The sequence below is a fragment of the Exophiala oligosperma genome (genome assembly GCF_000835515.1).
Source record: "Exophiala oligosperma strain CBS 72588 unplaced genomic scaffold supercont1.3, whole genome shotgun sequence".
Taxonomy (NCBI): domain Eukaryota; kingdom Fungi; phylum Ascomycota; class Eurotiomycetes; order Chaetothyriales; family Herpotrichiellaceae; genus Exophiala; species Exophiala oligosperma.
Genome location: NW_015622820.1, coordinates 2,478,042 through 2,498,628, shown reverse-complemented (window position 1 = coordinate 2,498,628; position 20,587 = coordinate 2,478,042). Strand labels below are relative to the sequence as shown.

Below are 20,587 nucleotides of genomic sequence, written 5' to 3'. Positions count from 1 at the left end.
ATTCCTAGTGATGACGTGGTGCTACCGACGGTTGATGTAGGCACCTTATTGTTTTGCGGCCTCGAAGAGAGAAAGTGAAGTGACACCATCCAAAAGCTGCCACACACACGCACACAACTTCTCTCGTCAACTTTTGCCTAGAGCCCCAATCGTCCTCCACCCTCAAGCCTCTTGCGAAAGACCTGGACACGTCAACCGGCCGTAGTTTATTGGGCATCTCTCCGTCTCTCCCATCGCCCTGCTCATCCCACCTCTCCACCGCCCGTCAACACCCTACCACTCCCGGCATAGCAAGCTGCAGCTCTTCCCTAGCTACCCTTGGGCCCGTGGCTGATGACCCCCAAGTGACCTCATCCAAGACATCACAAGCCTGGTTACTACTAGAAAAAGCCATTCCTACCTGTCAACCCACTATTGCTTCTTTCGTTACTCTTCTATTTGTATCCCGGTCCTTCACCTCGCCCTCGACCTCCCTCCAAACCTGCGCCTCGTCGACCTTCTCGTCACCGACTGCGAATTCGACACGCGACTGCGACCGACTCACTAGTGTTGACATCTTACCTTGCGCACTTCGTCATGGCAGGCCGTGAGTAAACATGCGCACAAAAGTTGGATTTCGCACACTGACACTTCTGCTCTAGGATCACTCTTCAGCTTCGTTTCCCTCATATTGGTGGCAGGCGGGCTCCTGTTCATGTTCTTGATCCTACTCGGCGGCGCAGTTGATCATGGTCCGGTCAACAAGTTCTATTTCCTCCAGGCCGACACTGGCAACATTCCTGGCGCCCCTCCCGTTTCTCGATGGTCATACTGGAATGTTTGTAACGTTGAGAATGGCCGCACGGTCTGCGGCAAAGAGAACTATTCCAAAGTCCACCCGGCATTCCCACTCGATCCCTCTTCGCATCGAAATTTCGGCACTGACGAGAACGTCCCTGGAAATTTCGTCAAACACCATGGCTACTACTTCCTCATGACTCGGTTCATGTTCGCTTTCATGCTCATAGCCTTGTTCTTCGGCGTCTGCGCCCTCTTCACGGGTTTGCTTGCGTTATGCACGAGAATTGGTAGCTACTTGAGTGGATTGCTTACTATGATCGCAATGTTCTTCCAGACCATACAAGCAGCGTTGATGACGTGAGTAGTCTATTCTGCTAACAAAAAACAATTTACTGACATGGAATAGTGCTGCTTATGTCAAAGGTCGCGACAACTTCCGCTCAAATGGTCAATCTGCGCAAATTGGCAAATATGCCTTTGGCTTCGAATGGGCCGCTGTGGCCTGTTTCTTCCTGTCGACGGTCCTCTTCTGCTTGGGTGGAGGCGCTCGAAGAGACAGTGCGCCGAAGTCAACGAGGCGACGACGGTTCGGTGGAAGAAGGACCAGGAGCACACGAAGCAGGGGCAGTTTCGTCCATGACAAAGAATACGGAGCATAGAGGACAGGTGTGCTCGAGACGGTGAGAAGAGGAGATGGTTCAAGATGCCGGTATTATCTACAGAATTCTGTAGAGACAATCCAGGATATCAGGATTAAACGATACAGATTCATGACGCTCATTTTATGGAGTTCTACGGAGTGGAATGGTTGAAACCAAGGGATGGTCTTGACCATGGCGACATGTCATGCCAGAATACTTTACTGTTACCTAGTGTATATCTCTAATATCTGGTTGCGAGTGTATGCAGATGACCATAATAAGACTACACTTGTTGAATTACCACACAGATCAAATTGACAAATTCTAGAGTTCCCTTATTCCAGGTTAATTATACTTAGCAAGCACATTATTTTTCAATCGCTTCTGACAATGTAGAGATCACCACTGCCTTTCTCCACGAATCTGTGTCTAAGCAAATGTGTACGCGTACGGTGCGGGCGATGACAACGGAATCAGGCAACCTTCTTGTAGTTCCCGGGCACATCTCACCACTCATACGTGGTCTTTGGTGATCGGAAGCCTTACAGGTCGTCTCACTATCCGTACACCCCACCGCTTCCTTGACCATTCGCAATCTGGGGCTGAGTCGGCATAAGCTGCGTATGGGGAATGGCAGTACGTCGTAGAGGCGATCACAGTCAACGATCGAGAGGTCGGGATGAGGAATCATGGTGTACACACGAAGCATAAGACGAGTGTAAGGATTGGTTCTAGCTAAAACAAAAAGAAAAGAAGCAATAGGTAGTACAAAGACTTTTCTTGCTATCTCGAGTCCGTGATTATTTAATTGCGTGCGAGATTCCACCTCATATATTTTACATTGGGATTTCGTTACAGAGTCCAAAGTGATGGCAGAATCTCACAATCGTATCCATATGACTCTGGTTCGTCGACCTTGTGTGTTCATTCCAGGCTAACATCACTTTGGGAGAAGCCCCTCTGATGAAGCTAGTCCTTCGCATCCCTTCGCTATTGAGCAAAAGCCTCAGACCAAGTACGATTAGCTCGAAATGAGGCCGGTGCACCTGTGTATCTGATCCAGCAGCTGTCCAGCTTTTACGCCTGAAGCCATCCAGCAAGCATATGTTGCGACAATGCCCACGACGATACACATGGGAGACGAGCGAGAACAAGCCCCAATAGCAACGCCACTTGCTGCGTCGTGTACTTAACAAGCGATGCGAAGTGATAAGTGGCACTGAAATATCTGAGTGAGTTACAGCCTCGTGGTCAAAGATATCGCGAGGCCATATTGAGACCAGCTGAGACGGTCTAACTTCCATCCCACAACATGAGTCTACATTTCTGCCGAACATCGTCTGTACCATTCGACAACACCGCATCCCGTACATTCTTGCGTTGAGACTATTCGGGCTACAATCACTACGACCTCGCCATACTAGCAGCGCTTTCATGCTGAGAGCCTCGAAAGAGTAGCAGATATGAGGGCATTGTCAAAGTGACCCATACACCTGCCTTGACATTCTCAATCATCAAGGACATCTCTGTGGCTTGATCATTTGATGTCCAATGACATTGAAGGTGCCACGGACGGCGCTCAACTCCACCTCGCTATCTCAGACGTATCTCGCCTTCCTAAAGAGGAACGATATGCCTTCCAGGACTCTCGCGGCCATGGGCCAAAGAAGAGTACATACTACTCATTTGCTCACCCCCACCACTTCTTGGATGGTACCATGCAAACGTCGTGCCTTTTGAAAAAGGTCCTGTCATTGTTCGATATCCTCAGCGTTTTACAATCTATCCTCCTCCAACTTCAACCAAAATGCAACTCCCGGCTCGATCTGGCTGTCAAGTCCGACGGATAGCAATCCTCGACTGTGAACGTAACGTCCCCACTATAGCAAAGGCATACGGCCCATATTTCAGCGGAATATTCACGTCAGTCTTAGCTGATGCCGCGAAACGCCTCGACGTATCTTGTCCGCTTGATCTCTGTGGCTTCGACGTCGTCAAGGGGCATTTTCCTGATCCAAGGAAGATAGACGCCATACTAGTGACAGGGTCGATGGCAGGAGCATACGACCCTGACCCATGGATCAAACCACTAGCGGATTTCATCAAACTCGTATACAGCAGATACCCCGAGGTTCGAATAGCAGGGGTATGCTTTGGTCATCAAATCATCAGCCAGACTCTGCTCGGTGGCCACGGAGTCATTGTGGAAAAACACCCTGGTGGATTCGAATCTGGTCTGCAAACGGTCATGCTAAATCCCAAACTGACACCCTATTTCCCTGGACTGGAATATTATATCAATGCGGACACAGTATCGGTTGGCTCTGGACCGGAACCACAGCTATGCTTACAATTTGGACATGGCGATCATGTTGTCCTCCCTAAGGCACCAGGGTCTTTACCGGGGCGGTGGATGTCGCTCGGAAGCACCAAGCACTGTCACGTACAAGGACTCTTCGAACCCGGTAGAGTTCTCACATCGCAGCCCCACTGGGAATGCGATTCGTGGATAATGTCAGAGTCGTTTAGATACCTCTTCACCCCTGAACGTGGCTATCGTCCAGACGAAGTTGAGGGCTGGGTGGAGGGCACCAAAGGGAAGCATGATTCCCTGGCTATGCAGGAATGGGTCCTGCAATTTTTGCTAGACATGCTACCGAGCGGCGACGCCATGGTGCAGGAGCATTGAAGAGATTATGTACCGAAGCTTCACAAATCCTCAGATGGGGTTATGCTTCGCATTGACAACCTATGCTTATCTGCAGCCGCCACCTTAGACAAGACCGCATATTTCACCTCCTGAGCGACACATAGCAATCCAAGTTCTTTTGTTTCACAAACCACACATTCTCGGTCTCGAGTTGACGTTCTGGGTGTGTCAATGTGAAGTTAAACTTTCTCACCAGTTCAGGGATCAAGATCGAGATTTCGAGCAACGAGATGTTCTTGCCGATGCAGGTACGTGAGCCGACGCCGAACTATGAAGACTGGTTAGGACATGTCTTGCCGCAACGTTTGATGATACTTGCTGTCATAATGTATCTGTTCATATCTGATGTCCTCTCTGCCGATTCAAGCCATCTCTCTGGTCTGAACTTTTCCGCATCGGGACCGAAGATGCTCTGGTTGGCGTGGGCCACCCAGCTGTTCACACCAACTTCGGTCTGATTTCGAGTTAGTATCCTATATTCAAGGATTCATGCAATAACGCACCTTTGCCGGGAAATATCGTCCTGCGATGGTCGACCCGCCCTTAGGTACCACTCGAACCATGGGCAGACCGGTAGCGGGATGCATACGTAATCCCTCCTTGATACACGCCTGGAGGTATGGCAGCTTCTGCGCTTCTTGGAAGCTGAGCATCTCGTCGGACCCGCGACCTTGCATTGCTTCGTCGATCTCTTTCCTGACCTGCTTTTCGTTAGCGAACTCCGATGCCGCAGACGCTCGGCACGTACCTTCTCCAATGCCTCTGGGTTCTTCATGAAGCAGTACATAATACCAGCAAGGCTGACTGAAGTGGTGTCGGATCCGGCTCCGATATTGGTCATGCAAATCGAATAGACGTCTTCCATTGTGAACTTATCTGGCTGAAGAGCATTCATGCGTAACAATTTGGTCAGAAAGTCGTCTGTGGACTTTGATTGATCCTTCTCAAGACTTCCTTTTGGCCTTTGTCGCTGACCCTCGGCGAGTTGATCCGTCATAAAGCTTCCCAGATAATGCATGCCTTGCTTCGGCAGGAAAGACATAACCCAGTTGAGGGTCGAATGCCATTCGTGAATGACACCAACCTGGGAAAGATACAGGAGATACTTGTGCAACGCATCAATCATTCCCCCATTGTCTTCGCCGGTGTCCAGGAAGCCGAATCTTTTACTCAGCTTATGACACGAGAGATCAATCTTCTGCACGCTCTCAAGAGGGGAAAGGATGAGAACCTACAGTGATGAGGGCAATGGTGTCAAATGCAAAGTACTGCAGCCACACTTGCAGGTTGATTGGCTTGCCCGACTCTGCCAATGAAGTAAATTTCTCGATGAGCAATTGAGCACACTCGACGGCATTGGGTTCCATGGCGACCAGGCTTGTCATCGAGTACAATGAAGCCACCTTTCGTCGAACGGCGGAGTGTACGTCCGGATCGAGTTCAGTGAAAAGATTCGGTACTTTGTTAGTCGGCGGCGCTGAGGCAATATACCACTTGCCCTACTTCTCGTCAATAATGTCCGGGGGTCTTCTTCCACACGAACGCATAGCTACACATTTAACCCACCTTGACGAAATGTGTGCCGTGACCATAAATGGTCGAAATCGCATTCATGTCATCGATGGAATAGTAATGTGGAGCGATCCTGACAATCGGCCCATACTTCTTATGCAGAGCGATGTTGGTCTTCTCAAAGCGACCGCTGGCGACTTCCTTCAGATACCACAGTCTGCTGAAACGTGCCGTAAAGGGACCAGGTATGTCCCTCAGAGGATCTCGAAGGTAGGAAAACAACTGGAAAAGGACCCATAGCCCGAGGAGACCACATCCCACCACGAGCGGGGACACTGTCTTTGCGTTGGCAAGGAAGCTCTGTAATTGTGCCATTGTTTTACAATATCATCTATATCAATACCAGCACAGCCGAGTACCAGAGATCGTCGAACACCAGGCAGTGGGAGACATCATTAGATATACCCGAGGGTTGAACAATCGCCTGACCCACTCACCACCCCGTGGGCAGAACTCTGGGCTCTTGTGACGGGTGAAGCTGCCCCTCAACTTTCCTGGTGCAAGATCCGGGCACCAAGTAAACCTACGACAAGCGAAAACTTTTGAACATTCCCCAGAGCAGGCTTGTGATTTCTCGGCACCGGGCAGCTATTCGCCTAATGCCTTTAATATTGGGCGCACAGGGTTTCGTGGGTGAAGCTAGTACGATGGATTTATCCCGGTTACTGTGCAAGATCTCTCACGGAATCCCATTTCTTCCCCGGATCGCGAGGCTCCTGTCCCCAGAGGTGCGGGCTTGGCCATGGGTCAGAGAATTCAGGTAGCCTGTGGTCTGATGCGGGTTGGAAACTAGACTGGCTTGTCTGGTCAAGAGACTTGTGCTCGACACTTCGAAGTCAGTGTGCGGGCTTGTTCTACGAATGCGTCAAAGTTAGTCAGGAGCACGTACGTCCTCCGTGCTCTTGTTATTCCGTACACGGCAAGTCACAGCCTCGAGCACTGCAAGACGTCGCGGCGTGTTTCTCCAACACAGAAAGTGCCAAAGCCCTGGAGAGAGTCCCGCATGAACCCACACAAGCCCCAGATTTTGTCAAGTCAGAGTGAGTGGGATTCTAGCAACGTGGATGTGTTGTGGTGTCCAGAGTACAGTACCTCGGATATCTATATGAGAGAAATCCACCGAGCGTAGGTTTATCACCTTCGAGAGGCTTGAGCGGCTGTTTTGATCATTTCGAATGCCATAAATATTCGAAGCAAACAAGTTGATCTCGATTCCATAAACAGACTGAAGAACCACCAAGCCTTTGAACTTCTTAGGACGACTTCGCGAAGGCAACATGGGTGTCCTCCAAACGCTCAGCCCTCATGGAGGTACCAACCTACCTTTGACCACCGTCGACATCCTCAAATACTCCCTTATCGGTGTCGTCGCCATCCCTATCCTCTGGATCCTTGTCGACTATGTCGGAGTCCTTCGTCTCCGTCGAAAGATGCCTCCGGGCCCGTTTCCTCTCCCGCTCTTCGGCAACTTCTTCGTGATTGAAAAGTACAAGCCTTGGATCCAATTTGAGAGATGGTCTAAGGAATACAATGACCCCATGATCACAATCTGGCAGGGTCACCGTCCTACCATCATGTGCAACGACATCTGGTCGATATCGGACTTGCTTGACAAGAAGGCCAACATTTACTCGAGTCGTCCTCGGATGATTGCCATGGGTTAGTTACTCCTTTCTGTCCTGTCTCCCACGGACCGCCATTTTGACGAGTGACACAGGTGACATGATCAACGCCACGGAAAACAATCAAGTCTGCCTTGTCTATGGTGACCGATGGCGATTGCATAGGCGACTCATGGTATGTTTGTGGCTCTCTCTCGCTATCTCCCTGCCGAGCAGGAGAAAAAGACCTGTCTCTCTGACCTTTTTGTTTTTTCCCCACAGCACACCGCCGTGGGCACCCAAGCTGTCCGACCCTTCCGCGACGTACAGGCCAACGAGTCCAAGATACTCGTTCGAGATCTCATGGAAAGACCTGAAGACCACGTTTTATCGATCGAACGGTACTCCACCTCGGTCGTCTCGATCATCGGCTGGGGTCGTCGCATCGACAAGATCAACGACTACGTCGGCCAGATGGCCCTGAAGGTCATGGAAGGTGTCGACCTCATCATTCCCGGCTTGTACATAATCGAATCCATCCCCTTCCTCGCCGACCTCCCCAGACTGCTCAACTGGATCTACCCTTGGCCCAAACAGATGCTTTCAATTTCGAAACACGTGCAAAGGTACTTTGCCGCTCTGTCCAAAGAAGGTGCTCAGATGCCGGAAGACAACTTCGCGAAACGCCTGTTCAAGGAGCAAGCCCAGAGCGGACTGACTGACGAAGAAATCGCCACCTTGACCTCCAACCTCATCGGTGGAGGCGTCGACACCACCAGCGGTACCACCCTGGCCTTCATCTTGGCCATGTGCGTCTTCCAGGATGTCCAGGAGAAGGCCCACGAGGAGCTCGATAAGGTAGTGGGCAGGGAGAGAGTGCCTGACTGGAACGACGAAAGTTCTTTGCCGTACGTCAAAGCTATCGTGAGCGAAACTCTCCGATGGAGAACCGTCACCATTCTAGGTGGTATCCCACACGCCCCTATCCAGGACGACGTCTACCGTGGTTACTTCATCCCCAAGGGCACCCCCATCACTGGCAACGTGTGGGCCATTCATCGCAATCCAAGAGAGTTCCCGGACCCCGACACATTCAGACCCGAACGATACTACGGTGGTCGTCTCGAGAGACCTTATCCCACCAAGCAAGGACACAATGCTTTTGGTTGGGGTCGTCGACAATGTAGTGGTCAACCCTTGGCGGAACAGGGTCTGTTCATGACCATCGCTACCCTGCTTTGGGCTTTTGAAATGAAACCCGGCTTGGATGAGCATGTAAGTTTTTACTCTTTTCTGACGTTTGGCATTTGTTGTTGTGGTTTCGGTAAAACTAATTAGTACTAATTTCCTACAAAACAGGGCAACGAAGTCAAGCTTGACACCAGCATCGACGCATTCACAAAGAGTGAGAATATGAGGCCCGAACAGTTCAAGGCCAGATTCATTCCGAGATCAAACGAGATTGAGCAGATTATCCGTGACGAAGCTACTCGTGCTCGAAAAGAGTTGACCGTGTTTGACGGTGAGACAAGATTGACCATGGAGAATGTTCCGTGATGGTTGTTGGATGGCTTGTCAAGAACACGCGTTGATGAGAAATGAGGGAAAGAAAAGAACGAGATAACCAGAGAATACGTACACGACCTTGAGAACATGGCGTGTCTGGGGGGGACTGGGTTAGAACCGCCAAAAGTCATGAATATGATGTGCCCAAGAAGCACCGAGTTGGAGTTAGTTCAGGTATGCACACGAAAGAATCATGAGCGACGGAATCACAGATATGGATCCATGGACGACATGACAATTACTTTGACAGTACACCTCAACGCCAGGATCCACGTTTCGCATCAGACTATGCAACATTAAACAATCCTTTCAAGCCATCATGGACTATTATTTTCATAGTCTGACATCTCTCCTCTTCACCATTGAAAGGATTTTTGTCCTATCATCGACCCTCATCTTTTTCTGTACGTCAGGAACCCACTCGCTCAGCACCTCGTTACACCCTTGACCCTTTTTGACTTCGGGAAAGTCTTCCTGCACACTGACGTCCAAACCGGGACTCTCACTCAACTCGACCAGAGGCTTGTACGGCCTTTCGACCTCGTCCCAATTGAGGACGGGGCTCACGCAGGCGTCGGTACCGTCAAACACGGCTCGCCACTCGTTCATTGTCTTGGTCTTGAAGATGCGTTCGAACCTCGTCTTCATCACCGGCCACTGAGTCCTGTCCCACTGCTCCGGCAACTTATCCTTCTCCTTGTCTAGTCGTAACCCCCGCAACAATTGAGCGTAAAACTGTGGCTCCTGTGCGCCCACCGCCACGAACCTCTTGTCCTTTGTCTCATAAACTTCGTAAAACGGTGCGGCGCCGTCCAAGAGGTTCTCGCCCCGCGGACGGTCCATGTTCAGGTGACCGTGTTGCTGCCGCGGGAAGGTGGCGAGGTAGGTCGACCCGTCGACCATGTTGGCCGTCACCACCTGTCCGCGACCGGTCGAGTGTCGGTGGAGGAGCGCGAACAAGATACCCGTGGCGCAGACCAACCCACCGCCCGCGAAGTCACCCAGGATGTTCGCGGGCGGTGAAGGCTTTTCGTCCTTGCGGCCCAAGATGCTCAAGATGCCACTCACCGCGAGATAATTGAGGTCGTGGCCGGCCGCTTTTCCGTAAAACCCGTCGGGCCGGAACCCGTGGAGGTGGGCGTAGATGAGACGAGGGTTGAGCTTCGCGAGGGTCTCGGGACCGAGACCCAACCGGGACATGACGCCCGGTCGGTAGGGGTCGATGAGGACGTCGGCGACCTTGACCAGCGCCAGAAACGCGTCGCGTGAAGAAGGCGATTTCAGGTCGATCACGATGGACCGTTTGCGCCGGCACAGAGTGTCTCGTGGTGGACCAAACACTTCGGTCGGTCGGTCGACCCGGACGACGTCGGCTCCATAGTCGGCGAGAACGAGTCTGTATCCAGTTGTGTGGTTAGTCGAGATTCTTTCCTTTGGTTTGTCTGTGTTGGAAAATCCAACAACAACAACAAGGACACCTGTCACCCATAACGAGTATGTGCGGTGACTGAGTGGTGGATGTCAGGAGGCGTGGTGAGTTTGCTTACCCGGCAAAAGGAGATGGTGCTAGACCACCTAGTTCGAGGACTGTGTGTGTGTGAGGGAAAACAATCGTGTCAGTTTCTCGTCTGGCATGATTTTGTACATCGATTCATTTTGAAAATTGGGCCTTGAAAGACAGAACCCAACACCAATGGTGACATTTCAAGAGTCCGTTGCAAATCGACCATGCTGACACCAACGAGGAAAGCAATCACCGAATCTTCAAAGTGACGGGCGAGATGAAAATGACCCCAGGGCTTCTCGTTTCTTCGTTCTTGGACACCTCATTATAGGATAAAACAGAACGCACCTTTGATCCCCTTTAACGGAGTATTTGCCCCCATTTTCTTGCCCCTCTAGCTCCAAAAGGTGGCCGTGGCCGTGAATGTTCACACGCCTTCCCTTTCCAAAAGGCACTTTACAGCCTCGTGGATCTGCCACGCCTGGACACTCTCTGTAACAAGGTGATATCGACCCAGGTGGAAGCTTAGGTAAGTTGTCTGTTCTGTGGATGTATGGTGTTGGGTGTTTCGGTGTGGCCCTGGCCCCAGTTGTCCAGATTCCCCCTTTGGAGCCCCACGTTCCAGAGGAACAGTAGCTGGACTAGGTACGGAGCACAGATACAAACCGACCTCTTTACTCCACTGAATCTGCGGCTTTCCCCAAGTTTTTCTTTCCACAGACGTGGAGGGGTCGGCGGTATTTTTGCATGGAGTAACTTCGTCTTACCTTTTTGGAATGGAATTGATTGGAGAGTGTTTTGTAAGTCGGAAGAGTTGACAAATGAACCATCACTCCAAGATTTACCTTAGCCAGGCAAGAAGGAGTAACAGAGCGTATCTCTTGTCTCCTCATTTCAAAGTACTGTCAAGTTGAAGATCAAAAGGCAGAAGAGGGTGAGATCAGACAAGGTACCTACGCAACAAGGCTCGGTGCAGCCTTGTGTGGTCTTTGTTGGGGATTTGGCGTCCGACCTCAACCTCGACCTTGCTGTAAACACATTATCACCTTTGTGTCCTAGGGCAGAGCAGGGGCAGAGTCCTTTGCTTCGGTTTCCATCGAATACGGCTTGAAGAGTTGTTTGATAATTTCCAGCAGTATATTTAGCACCGTTTGATACTTCCCAAGGTCACCATGATTTTCACGTCCAATTATCAAATCGATATCCCAAACCAAGATATCCTGACATTTCTGTTTGAGCGGACAAGGTTCAAAGAAAAGGATTCAATATGGCTCGATGGTTTCAATCCGAACCTAAAAGTCACCCTCGGACAAACGAGGGACCTCACACGTCGAATCGGTCAAGGTCTCCGGGATCTTGGTATCGGCGAACAGCGCGGCGGCGAGGATATTGTTTTGTCGTTTGTCGAGAACCAAGTCATGGTCGCTCCGACACTACTCGGCGTTCTGTGTGCGGCGGGCATCCACGCGACGTGTCCGATGACAGCCACGGCCTTTGAACTCACTCGGCAACTCAAGCTGAGTAGTCCCAAGATCCTGATCTGCTCTCCACAGACCCAAAAAGTCGCCAGAGAAGCCGTCGCTCAGTCTGGAATCCAGGATATTCGTATCCTGACCATGATGTCTGAATCACTAGACATTGTGGACGCGAACGGAAAATCCATTATTAGCAATTCATGCCTACAGTGGCGGAAGATAACTGACAAGGCTGAACTTGAGAGTACCACTGCTTGTCTGGTCTACTCGAGTGGCACGACGGGTGTACCAAAGGGTAAGTTTGCCACAATCACCATCACCACCGATCCACAAAACCTCAGTATCCAAAGTGCGCACCTAACGTTGAGTTTCGAAACACAGGCGTAAAAATCACGCATTACAATATCGTAGCAAACCTTTTACAAATGGCGTATCATTTCGACCATTTCGCCACCAAGGCCATCAGCGAAGGAGAATACCTCCGCATGCCGGGCATCATGCAAAACGCCGTCGTTCTCGGCATCACCGTACAGACCATGATGGCCATGCAGTGCGGCATGCAAGTGTACATGTTCAAGAAATTCGACTTCCCTTACCTGATCGAATGTATCCGCAAATACCGTCTTTCGACATTCTTCATGGTCCCGGCCATCTGGAATCGAATCTCCAACGAATGCAGCAAGGAAGACCTGGCCGGGTTCAGGTTCGTCATGAGTGGAGCGTCTCCCCTGCCTAAAGAGCTACAAGCCAAAGTCCAAAAGATGTTGCCCGAGGGTGTCATCATGCGGGTGAATTGGGGAATGACCGAGACCACGACCGGTGCCGCACAGCCTGCCCCGATGGAGACAGGCACAGAAGGCAGTTCGGGACGATTATTACCCAATATGCAGGCCATCATCATCGACGCGGAAGGCAAGAGGCTTGGTCCAGGTCAACCCGGGGAGTTATGTTGTAAAGGTATGTCCTTTAATCTTACACGAGAGCCACCAGATACCGCGGGAACAATACTGACGCACGAGTGGTTCTCTTTCAGGTCCGAACATGATTCGAGAATACTACAAGAACCCAGAAGCCACGAAGTCAGCATTCACTCAAGATGGGTGGTTCCGAAGTGGTGACATCGGCTATTTCTCAGAAGATGGTAAATTGTACATTGTGGGACGATCAAAGGTGGGTAGCCTCATCTCAATTTACAAATAACAATATCAACCTCGATATATTCCCGGACGAGCATATGATTTAATTGACACATTTTTTCGGTTTCTTAGGAATTACTCAAATACAAGTCTCATCAGATATCTCCCACAGAAATTGAAGCCATACTGGGACAATGTCCTGGCGTCGCGGATATCGGAGTCATAGGCGTACCCGACGGCAACGGCAATGACCTCCCTCGGGCGTACATCGTCGCTTCGAAGCCTTCACTCTCCGAAAAAGACATTCACGACTTTTTGAACGCCAAAGTCAGCAACCACAAACGTCTTCGAGGAGGGGTGAGGTTCGTGAATGAGATCCCAAGGAACGTCAATGCAAAGGTCATGAGAAACGTATTGAAGGAATGGGTGGAAAATGAGAAGAAGAGTTCTCCTAGAGCGAAGTTGTAGTGGTTGGGATGATTAGATGAGGGCTACACATACAAAAAATTAGACACACACAAGACAGTAACGAATACTACTACATCCCTGAAGGTCTAATTCCCCTCATCACAATTACAATCACAAGGATATCCCGTTGATCATCCCCCCCTCTCTCTCTTCGCATCAAATAAGAGGAAAACGTAATCATCACATCCATCAGGCTGTACTACTCGTACTCGTATTCGTACACAGACCTCAGTTTTTTGGAGAAGGCGAGGCTGAGCATTGGTGCCCAAGTCAATTTTTTACCCCACAGTCCAACAATTCATCACTTCATCCACCTTTTCCATCTTCCCCGCCCCCCTTTGTTGTACAACTCCATGGCTTGCTTGTACTTGTATTACAGCAAGGCGGATGTGGGGTAATGACCCGACGACTTGCATGTGGGATGTGACCATGACTCCCATATTTTGCCGTGACATTTGACATGGGAAATGGGTTCTTGTTGAAGGTGGGTGAGAAGTCGAACGGTTCGACCGGAGACACAGACGTCCAACAAAAAACGATCAATCTTTTTTTGACCATTCGTCTTGGACAGTACACTGGACAGTATTTTTGTTCCGGTCGTCAATCGGTCTCTATCCATAACGTCAATACACCCATACCCAGGAGCATACAACCATGGACGCCTCCAAGTTTGGTTTTTCCGACCCCCCTCTCAAACATGAACCGTACGGTCCCATCAAGCCAGAGGCCTTGAAGGGTGCCAACAAGGGTAAAGTCGCCGTGGTCACCGGAGCCGGCAGAGGTATAGGTCGAGCCATTTCAGAAAACCTCGCCAATTCCGGAGCGAACCTGGCAATCATCGACTTGTTGGCGGAACCACTAAGCGAAACCAAAGGGATATGCGAAAAGTACGACGGGGTCAAAGCCAACACTTATACTTGCGATGTCACCGACATCGCCCGTCTGAGATCGGTTTTGGATCAGATCGTCAAGGATTTGGGACCTATCGAGTAAGTTGACCCTTTCCTTCTCGACGAGAGAGGAAACCAAATCTAGTAAATGACTGGTTTTGTGTGATTTGTTTGATTTTGTCTCATCTCTGACGATTACACAACAGTATCCTCGTCAACAACGCCGGTGTCTCACCAGGTAAACCCCAATGGAATGAGAGTTTTGAACAATTTTGGAAAACGATCGAGGTCAATTTCAAGAGTGTGAGTTGTTACCCTTGGCCAGTCCTCCCTTCCTGAATAATGGTACTTCAAAGGTGGTGATCAGAGATTTAATGTGTGTGTGTTTACAGCACATGGCTACAATCTGGCACGTCCTACCCAGTATGAGAGAACGGAATTCCGGAATCATAATCGACATTGCATCTCGTGCGGCGACCGTCGATTTTCCTTTTGCAATCGGCTACAATTCCAGCAAGTGCGCTGATGCACGTGCCATTTCGACCCTACAAGAGGAACTCGACTTGGACAATCTAAACATTCAAACATACGCTCTTCATCCCGGTGGAGTTTATACCGCAATGGCCGCAAGTAAGTTCCAACTTTTTTTCTGCCCAGCATGAAGGGGAGGGAACGGCTCCCGGAGAGTCCGTCCACTACAAACAAGGGACAAAAGGCTAACTACGCGCCCTCCAAAACCGAACAGAAGAAGCAACACCACAAATGTTGGAAAAGTATCCTCACTTGACACAACATGGAACGGACTTCAGAAGTTTATTCAAGGACGGTCCCGAACTTTGTGGGTAAGTTTTGACGTTTTCCCTTCGCACCCTTGTCTGCTTTTAAGAATCACTTTTGCCAATACTTACCTGTCCCTTTTCTGGGTCTGTAGTGCAACTTGTGCGTACCTAGCTACGGGGAATGCCAAAGAACTTCGTGGGTTGTACCTGGATTGTAGACAGGACGTTGATCGACTCAAGGCGGCCGGAAGGGAAAAGATTCAAAAGGAAACTTTGAATACCTTGACCATCAAATTCTTGGATGGTTATAAGAATGAGCCATGAGAAGACAAAAACAAATTGAACAAGACAGCCAACCGAGAAGAATAAAACCCCAACCTGAATATCGGTCGTAGGAATCTCTCTCATGTACTACTGTGTATGAAAAGGCATACCCGATACTGGTAGAGAGAATGATATGGCTAGTCCAATGTTGGTCCCATACTGGTGTACATAACTCCCCCAGAAACCAGTACATGATAGTATATCGGTGACATCAAAAGTATTCAAGCGACCATGGTCACACTTGAAGAAGAAATTGAAAAGGGAAACCGAAATCTGAAGATTGAAAAGTATCGGATTATGACCATCATCATCATGATTTATACATGATCAAAGTCGAGATTGAACTGTACAAAGCGACATATTGTGCCATCAAAACACTCCAGACCTGTGCGCGTGCATGCGTATGACAGACATGGCAAGGGCTTTCGGATCAAAAACCTACAACTTGGTGCCAGACAGGTCACGTATCTTCTTCTTTTTTGTTGTTCTTGGTTTTCAAACCCCCGTTTACCGTCCCGTAACATTACTGCTCTACTCAACATCACACCGCCTCCTTAATGACCACCAGTCTCCCCAAACGTTTGATCCGTCTCGAGATGCAACTTCCTGAGAAGATTGTGATGATGCCAATGGAGACGATACCTCTTGCCAAACATGTACATGGGAATGCCCAAGAGACAAAGAGCGGCACAAATGCCTGCCATCGTACCTGCCATGGCGAGAGCGCCGTGGGTAGCTATTGTATATCGTCAGTGATCAGGTCCCAATGGCACAGAAAAGGATTGCCGACTTACCCCACCAGTTAATCACATAGTTTGTCAGGCCGTAGAAGAACTAAGGAAGATGGGTCAGTGATGATCACGACACACAAAGAGGCTCTTGGACTCACAAAGTTCTTGAAGACCATGTTCATGATGAACAGTTCTGTACTGTGTTGTCTGAATGCATCCAATGACCAAGAAGTACACCAGGCGGCAATGGATGTCATTCCAAAGAGCATGAGACCCCACAGGAAACAGACCAGATAGATGGTGTCACCGTTTTCAACGACTCGACCCCATCCGGCAAGACCAGCAACTGCGCAGACCATGCCAATGGTGAAGACTGGAATCAAGTGGAACTCTGGCTCATAGACACCCTTGTTCCTGCGTGTCAGAAATTTGGCGAATGGCTCAGCACACAGGAAGGGGAAGAGGGCGCCGAAGAATCCTCCGATGAGAGGACCAGCTGACATGTAACCAATCGTTGCTGAACCGAGTAGATATGGTGGGGCGGCGAAAATGACACCCGAGGTGATGGCGACCACGACGTAAAACGCAATGATGATGCCGGTCATGATGATTTGGTAGAAACCTGAAGGTGTTAGAAAATCAATGTGCAACGTGATGAACGTCGACGACTTACAGGCAACATTCAAGAGGATAGCAACGGACGCGATAACCATCTTCCAGAGAGGGTCGGTGCTGTATGTTCCCGAATAGAGAGACATTTCTCGAAGGAAACCTTTCTTTGGAGGTACAGACTCGACAGAGGTGAGAGTGGTGGTTCTCTCGACATCAGTCGCTGCGACTTCGGCCGTTTTGTCCTCCACGTGTCGTGCTGCTCGGCTCTCGACAGATGCGAGTTTCTCGAGGTTCTCCTCTGAGCCCGCAGTGTCGATCTCGTAGATGGCTTTGCGCTTGTATTGTGTCTCGGGGCAGCAAAGAATGACGAGAATGGTCTGGAGAGCTCCGAATGGCAGCATAATGTAGAAGTTGAACCGCCAGCCTGTGATGGTCAGTCAGAGTGCAAACCTCACAGCACCAAAGCAAAAAACTCACCCAAGTTTGCTGTGATCACGCCAGCAATAATAGACACACCATTGGAGATGGCAGCGAGGAGGAACATGGCCACGGCAACTCTGGGTCCTCGTTCGTGGACGAAGAACATGTCACCAATGGAGGCAATCGAAATTGCTTCATAGGCGGCGATGCCAACACCCTGGAGAATTCGACCGGCGAGAAGCGTACTGTAGCCAGAAGCCGATTCCGAAACTAGGATACCTATAGTGCCGAAGACGGAGGAGAGAACGTAGACTGGGCGCTTGCCATACTTTCGACCCAGGGCCGAAACGAACGGACCGCAAGCGCCCGTGCAGAGCAGCATGTAACCGGAGAGTTGAGCGATGGCGGTCGGAGTTTTCTTGAGAGCCAGGGAGACTTCGACGACACCGGCGTTGAGGAGAGGAGAGGGAACCTGTTCCAGATCGCGTCAGCAAAGAAGAAGATCGAAAAGAGGCTGGGCGATGCCTTACACATCCATGAATGATGACACCGAAGAAGATGATGGCAAGGACGAGGTGTTTCTTGAGCGAGGACCAGTTCAAGGGGTCATTGGGATCCTCGGACGGCTGAGGAGCAAGCACAATGTGCGAGTTCCTTCCAGTTCCATGCTTCAGACGGCCCGTTTGTTGTTCGGAGTGAGCAGCATTCTGGTCGAGCAAGACTGTGCCAGGCACATGGCTCGTAGAGACGGGATCAATGATTCCGAGACCCATTTCGAAAGATGATATGTATGCAACGAGACCTGATCAGACTGCGTGGCGAAACGAGGCGAGGAGCAACAAGGCAAGCGACGTCGCTTTTGTATTGTAGCCACATCAACCTTGTGGAGAACGTGGTTCTGGTCGTCCTAAGCCAACAGTAGAAACAGTGGGACTCCCCCGGACATGGACCATTTGGGGAGTGCCAGGTGACAGACGCTCGACCCCGGTCTAGTTGGAAGCCTTGAATACCCCATATTGCCTCGTTTAGAAGATAGCGCGACCTCAGACCAGTCCAGCCCCAGGCAATCCCCCAGCTAGTTGCTTCAGCCAGCGTTAGGAGGTGGCAACGGGGAGTAAAAATATGCCCGCGCTGGCCGAGGGATGTTTTTGGGGAAGGGAAAATGTGTCCAGGAATACGAGGGATCTTCAACGTCCTTCTTGTTTTGTCCCGGAACATCAAACCCCCCAAAATGCTTGACCATGGCATGGCCTGGGCGCACCGCACTTAGAGTTGAGGTTTTGGTTTGGACACGAGCAAGATGGTTTTGATTGCCATTGATACATAGCATGCTGTTGACCCCTCAAAGAAGACGCGTGTGTCGAGGGTTTGTTATGCCGACGCCCAGACATCCTCAAGCATTTCCTACCAGAAACGGCGAAATTGTTGTAACTGGTCATAGGAGAGATCATGTTGGTTCTGCCGTGCGCCGACATCGAGAAATCCGATATTGAATAATTCTGCATCTATTTATGTACACTGTACAATCGACTCGCTTAAAGCGATGGCATTTTCCCGCTTGCCACATGGAAGCTGCTTGCATTAACCCAAGTACCAGGTGTCTGGACCTGGGGAACCTTGCTCGATCAATAGACCCCAGGGATGATTCTCCATCTGACCCGCTTGCAGTAGCGTTCATAATCTTTACCATACTTCTTTTGGCACTTTTCCTCATCCCTCAACTCCCGGTGGACGAGTAAAACAGCGAAGTAGACGATGTAGAAATAGGTGAAAATCATGCCCCAACCACGTGCTGGCCCCTGCGTGAGCTCCCTGGTCACGGCTCCAGTAACCGGATTCGTGTAGCTGTGGATGACATAACCGGCAACGCCAGTAGGTGTACAGTATGAGAATCCCATGATCCAATCTCCAAGATAGTTAATATGGCGAGCACGACCCCACCATCCAGAAACAATCAGCTTTGAACCTGTCTCGGTCGTGATTGTTTCCAGGTGTGAGACGCGTGGATCACTCGGATTCGTGCGGAAGCGGTTCTTCTGGTTGTTGGATGACCGGAAGATGTAGTATCCGACGGCTTGTATCCCTAGCACGGCAGTGATACCAGTAAACCCCAAAGAAAGTGGGTAGACTGCCAGATATCGTGCTGGGAGACTATAGATGAATGGCACCCAGACGATGTCTCCAAATGCAAGCATGAAGCCAAACCCATCGGCAATGATGTCGATGGTGGTGAGAATAGCTGGCTCCATATAGAGTGAGTCGAACACATAGAGCGCCTGGAATAATGTGATCAGGAGGATGGAGTCGGTCACATAGCCGTGCTCCTTGTATTGGTGAGCGATGAATGCTAGATCAAGAATGATGTAGCCCAACAACCCAGGCCTGATTTCCATAAAGACTTTGACGTCCAGAACTTGGCCACCCGCAATGGGAATCCAACCAGGCAGTTTGAATCGTGGATTCAGTTCTCGACCGATGAAAAAGTCGTACAAAATGTTTCCTGTACAACCGCCAGGGGCCAACTCGCGATTGTCTGGGTTTGGCTGGCCCGGATGAGGGATGCTGAACGAAGCCAGGTAGACAGCAGCAGACAAAGCATATGCGATGGCCAGGTTGGCCGTGACCAGCTGGGGGAATTTATCCCAGATGAACGTCCAAACCACGAAATCGGCGCCTTGGATGGCAGTTCCAACAGCAAGACCAGCCATGATCAACATGGCAGAGCTCCAGGCATTGAATTTGTAGTGGTGTCTTCCTCCATTGCTCAAGACAACTCCATCAACCTCGTCTCCAGGCAGTACAAAATGTAGAAGGAGGCTGGCGCCGTAGAATGACAACGTCCAACAAAACACTCCTGCATCGAACAGGCCGAGGAGCCCTTCCTCCGGCCATGGAATTTGTGATTTGAGCTTCTCAAGGGACAGGGTGCTGGGACTCAGCAGGCCCGGAGCCGGGCAACCTGAGACATCGTTGCAGAAAAAGACGGTCGCGTAGGTAAGGAGTGGCAGTACGAAGACAATAAAAGCTGCACCTGGTCTGCGCAACCTATCAGCATGTTCCTTGTCAATGGCTCTTTATGGGATTTTAACATACGGTCCTAGGAATTCGTAGTGTGGCTTTCCAGCCGGTTTGACGCCCATGATCTTCGTTCGGCGATGATTTTGGGTGAAAGGAGAGTATACAGAAACTGCGCTCCGACAGATTCGTGCTTGAATGACTGGAACGAGTGTATATGCAGGGAGTGCGAATGGACGCTTTATTAAAGCAGATCGATCTATGTACTCCGTATTGCTGAAGCCGACAAAATTGTTTCGGGAGGCTCAGTAGCCGGATGAGATCATCCAAGGCGCCACTCTTGCGACTTGCGATGGTCCCGCG

General features: G+C 50.3%; 3 protein-coding genes across 4 annotated transcripts; 1 reads left to right on the top strand and 2 right to left on the bottom strand.

The window, feature by feature from the left end:
• Positions 1 to 135: 135 nt before the first annotated feature.
• Positions 136 to 1,721, top strand: PV06_03666. Of its 2 annotated transcripts, XM_016404477.1 has the most exons (3): positions 136 to 586; positions 642 to 1,137; positions 1,187 to 1,721. In XM_016404477.1, exons 1-3 carry the CDS (start codon positions 577 to 579, stop codon positions 1,437 to 1,439), a joined length of 759 nt encoding a protein of 252 aa, XP_016265482.1. In that variant the 5' UTR covers positions 136 to 576; the 3' UTR covers positions 1,440 to 1,721. The 2 variants fall into 2 exon arrangements, with proteins under 2 accessions (XP_016265482.1, XP_016265483.1); XM_016404478.1 differs by having other exon boundaries at positions 136 to 1,137.
• Positions 1,722 to 15,780: 14,059 nt separating this feature from the next.
• Positions 15,781 to 18,025, bottom strand: PV06_03665 (uncharacterized protein). The gene is made up of 6 exons (XM_016404476.1): positions 17,740 to 18,025; positions 17,267 to 17,681; positions 16,851 to 17,213; positions 16,336 to 16,799; positions 16,241 to 16,280; positions 15,781 to 16,182 (listed from the first exon to the last, which is right to left on the bottom strand). Exons 1-6 carry the CDS (start codon positions 17,980 to 17,982, stop codon positions 16,001 to 16,003), a joined length of 1,707 nt encoding a protein of 568 aa, XP_016265481.1. The 5' UTR covers positions 17,983 to 18,025; the 3' UTR covers positions 15,781 to 16,000.
• A 489-nt stretch (positions 18,026 to 18,514) lies between these two features.
• On the bottom strand, positions 18,515 to 20,488 carry PV06_03664 (uncharacterized protein). The gene is made up of 2 exons (XM_016404475.1): positions 20,303 to 20,488; positions 18,515 to 20,245 (listed from the first exon to the last, which is right to left on the bottom strand). The coding sequence occupies exons 1-2, from the start codon at positions 20,347 to 20,349 to the stop codon at positions 18,835 to 18,837; spliced, it is 1,458 nt and encodes a 485-aa protein (XP_016265480.1). The 5' UTR covers positions 20,350 to 20,488; the 3' UTR covers positions 18,515 to 18,834.
• Between the last annotated feature and the right edge of the window lie 99 nt (positions 20,489 to 20,587).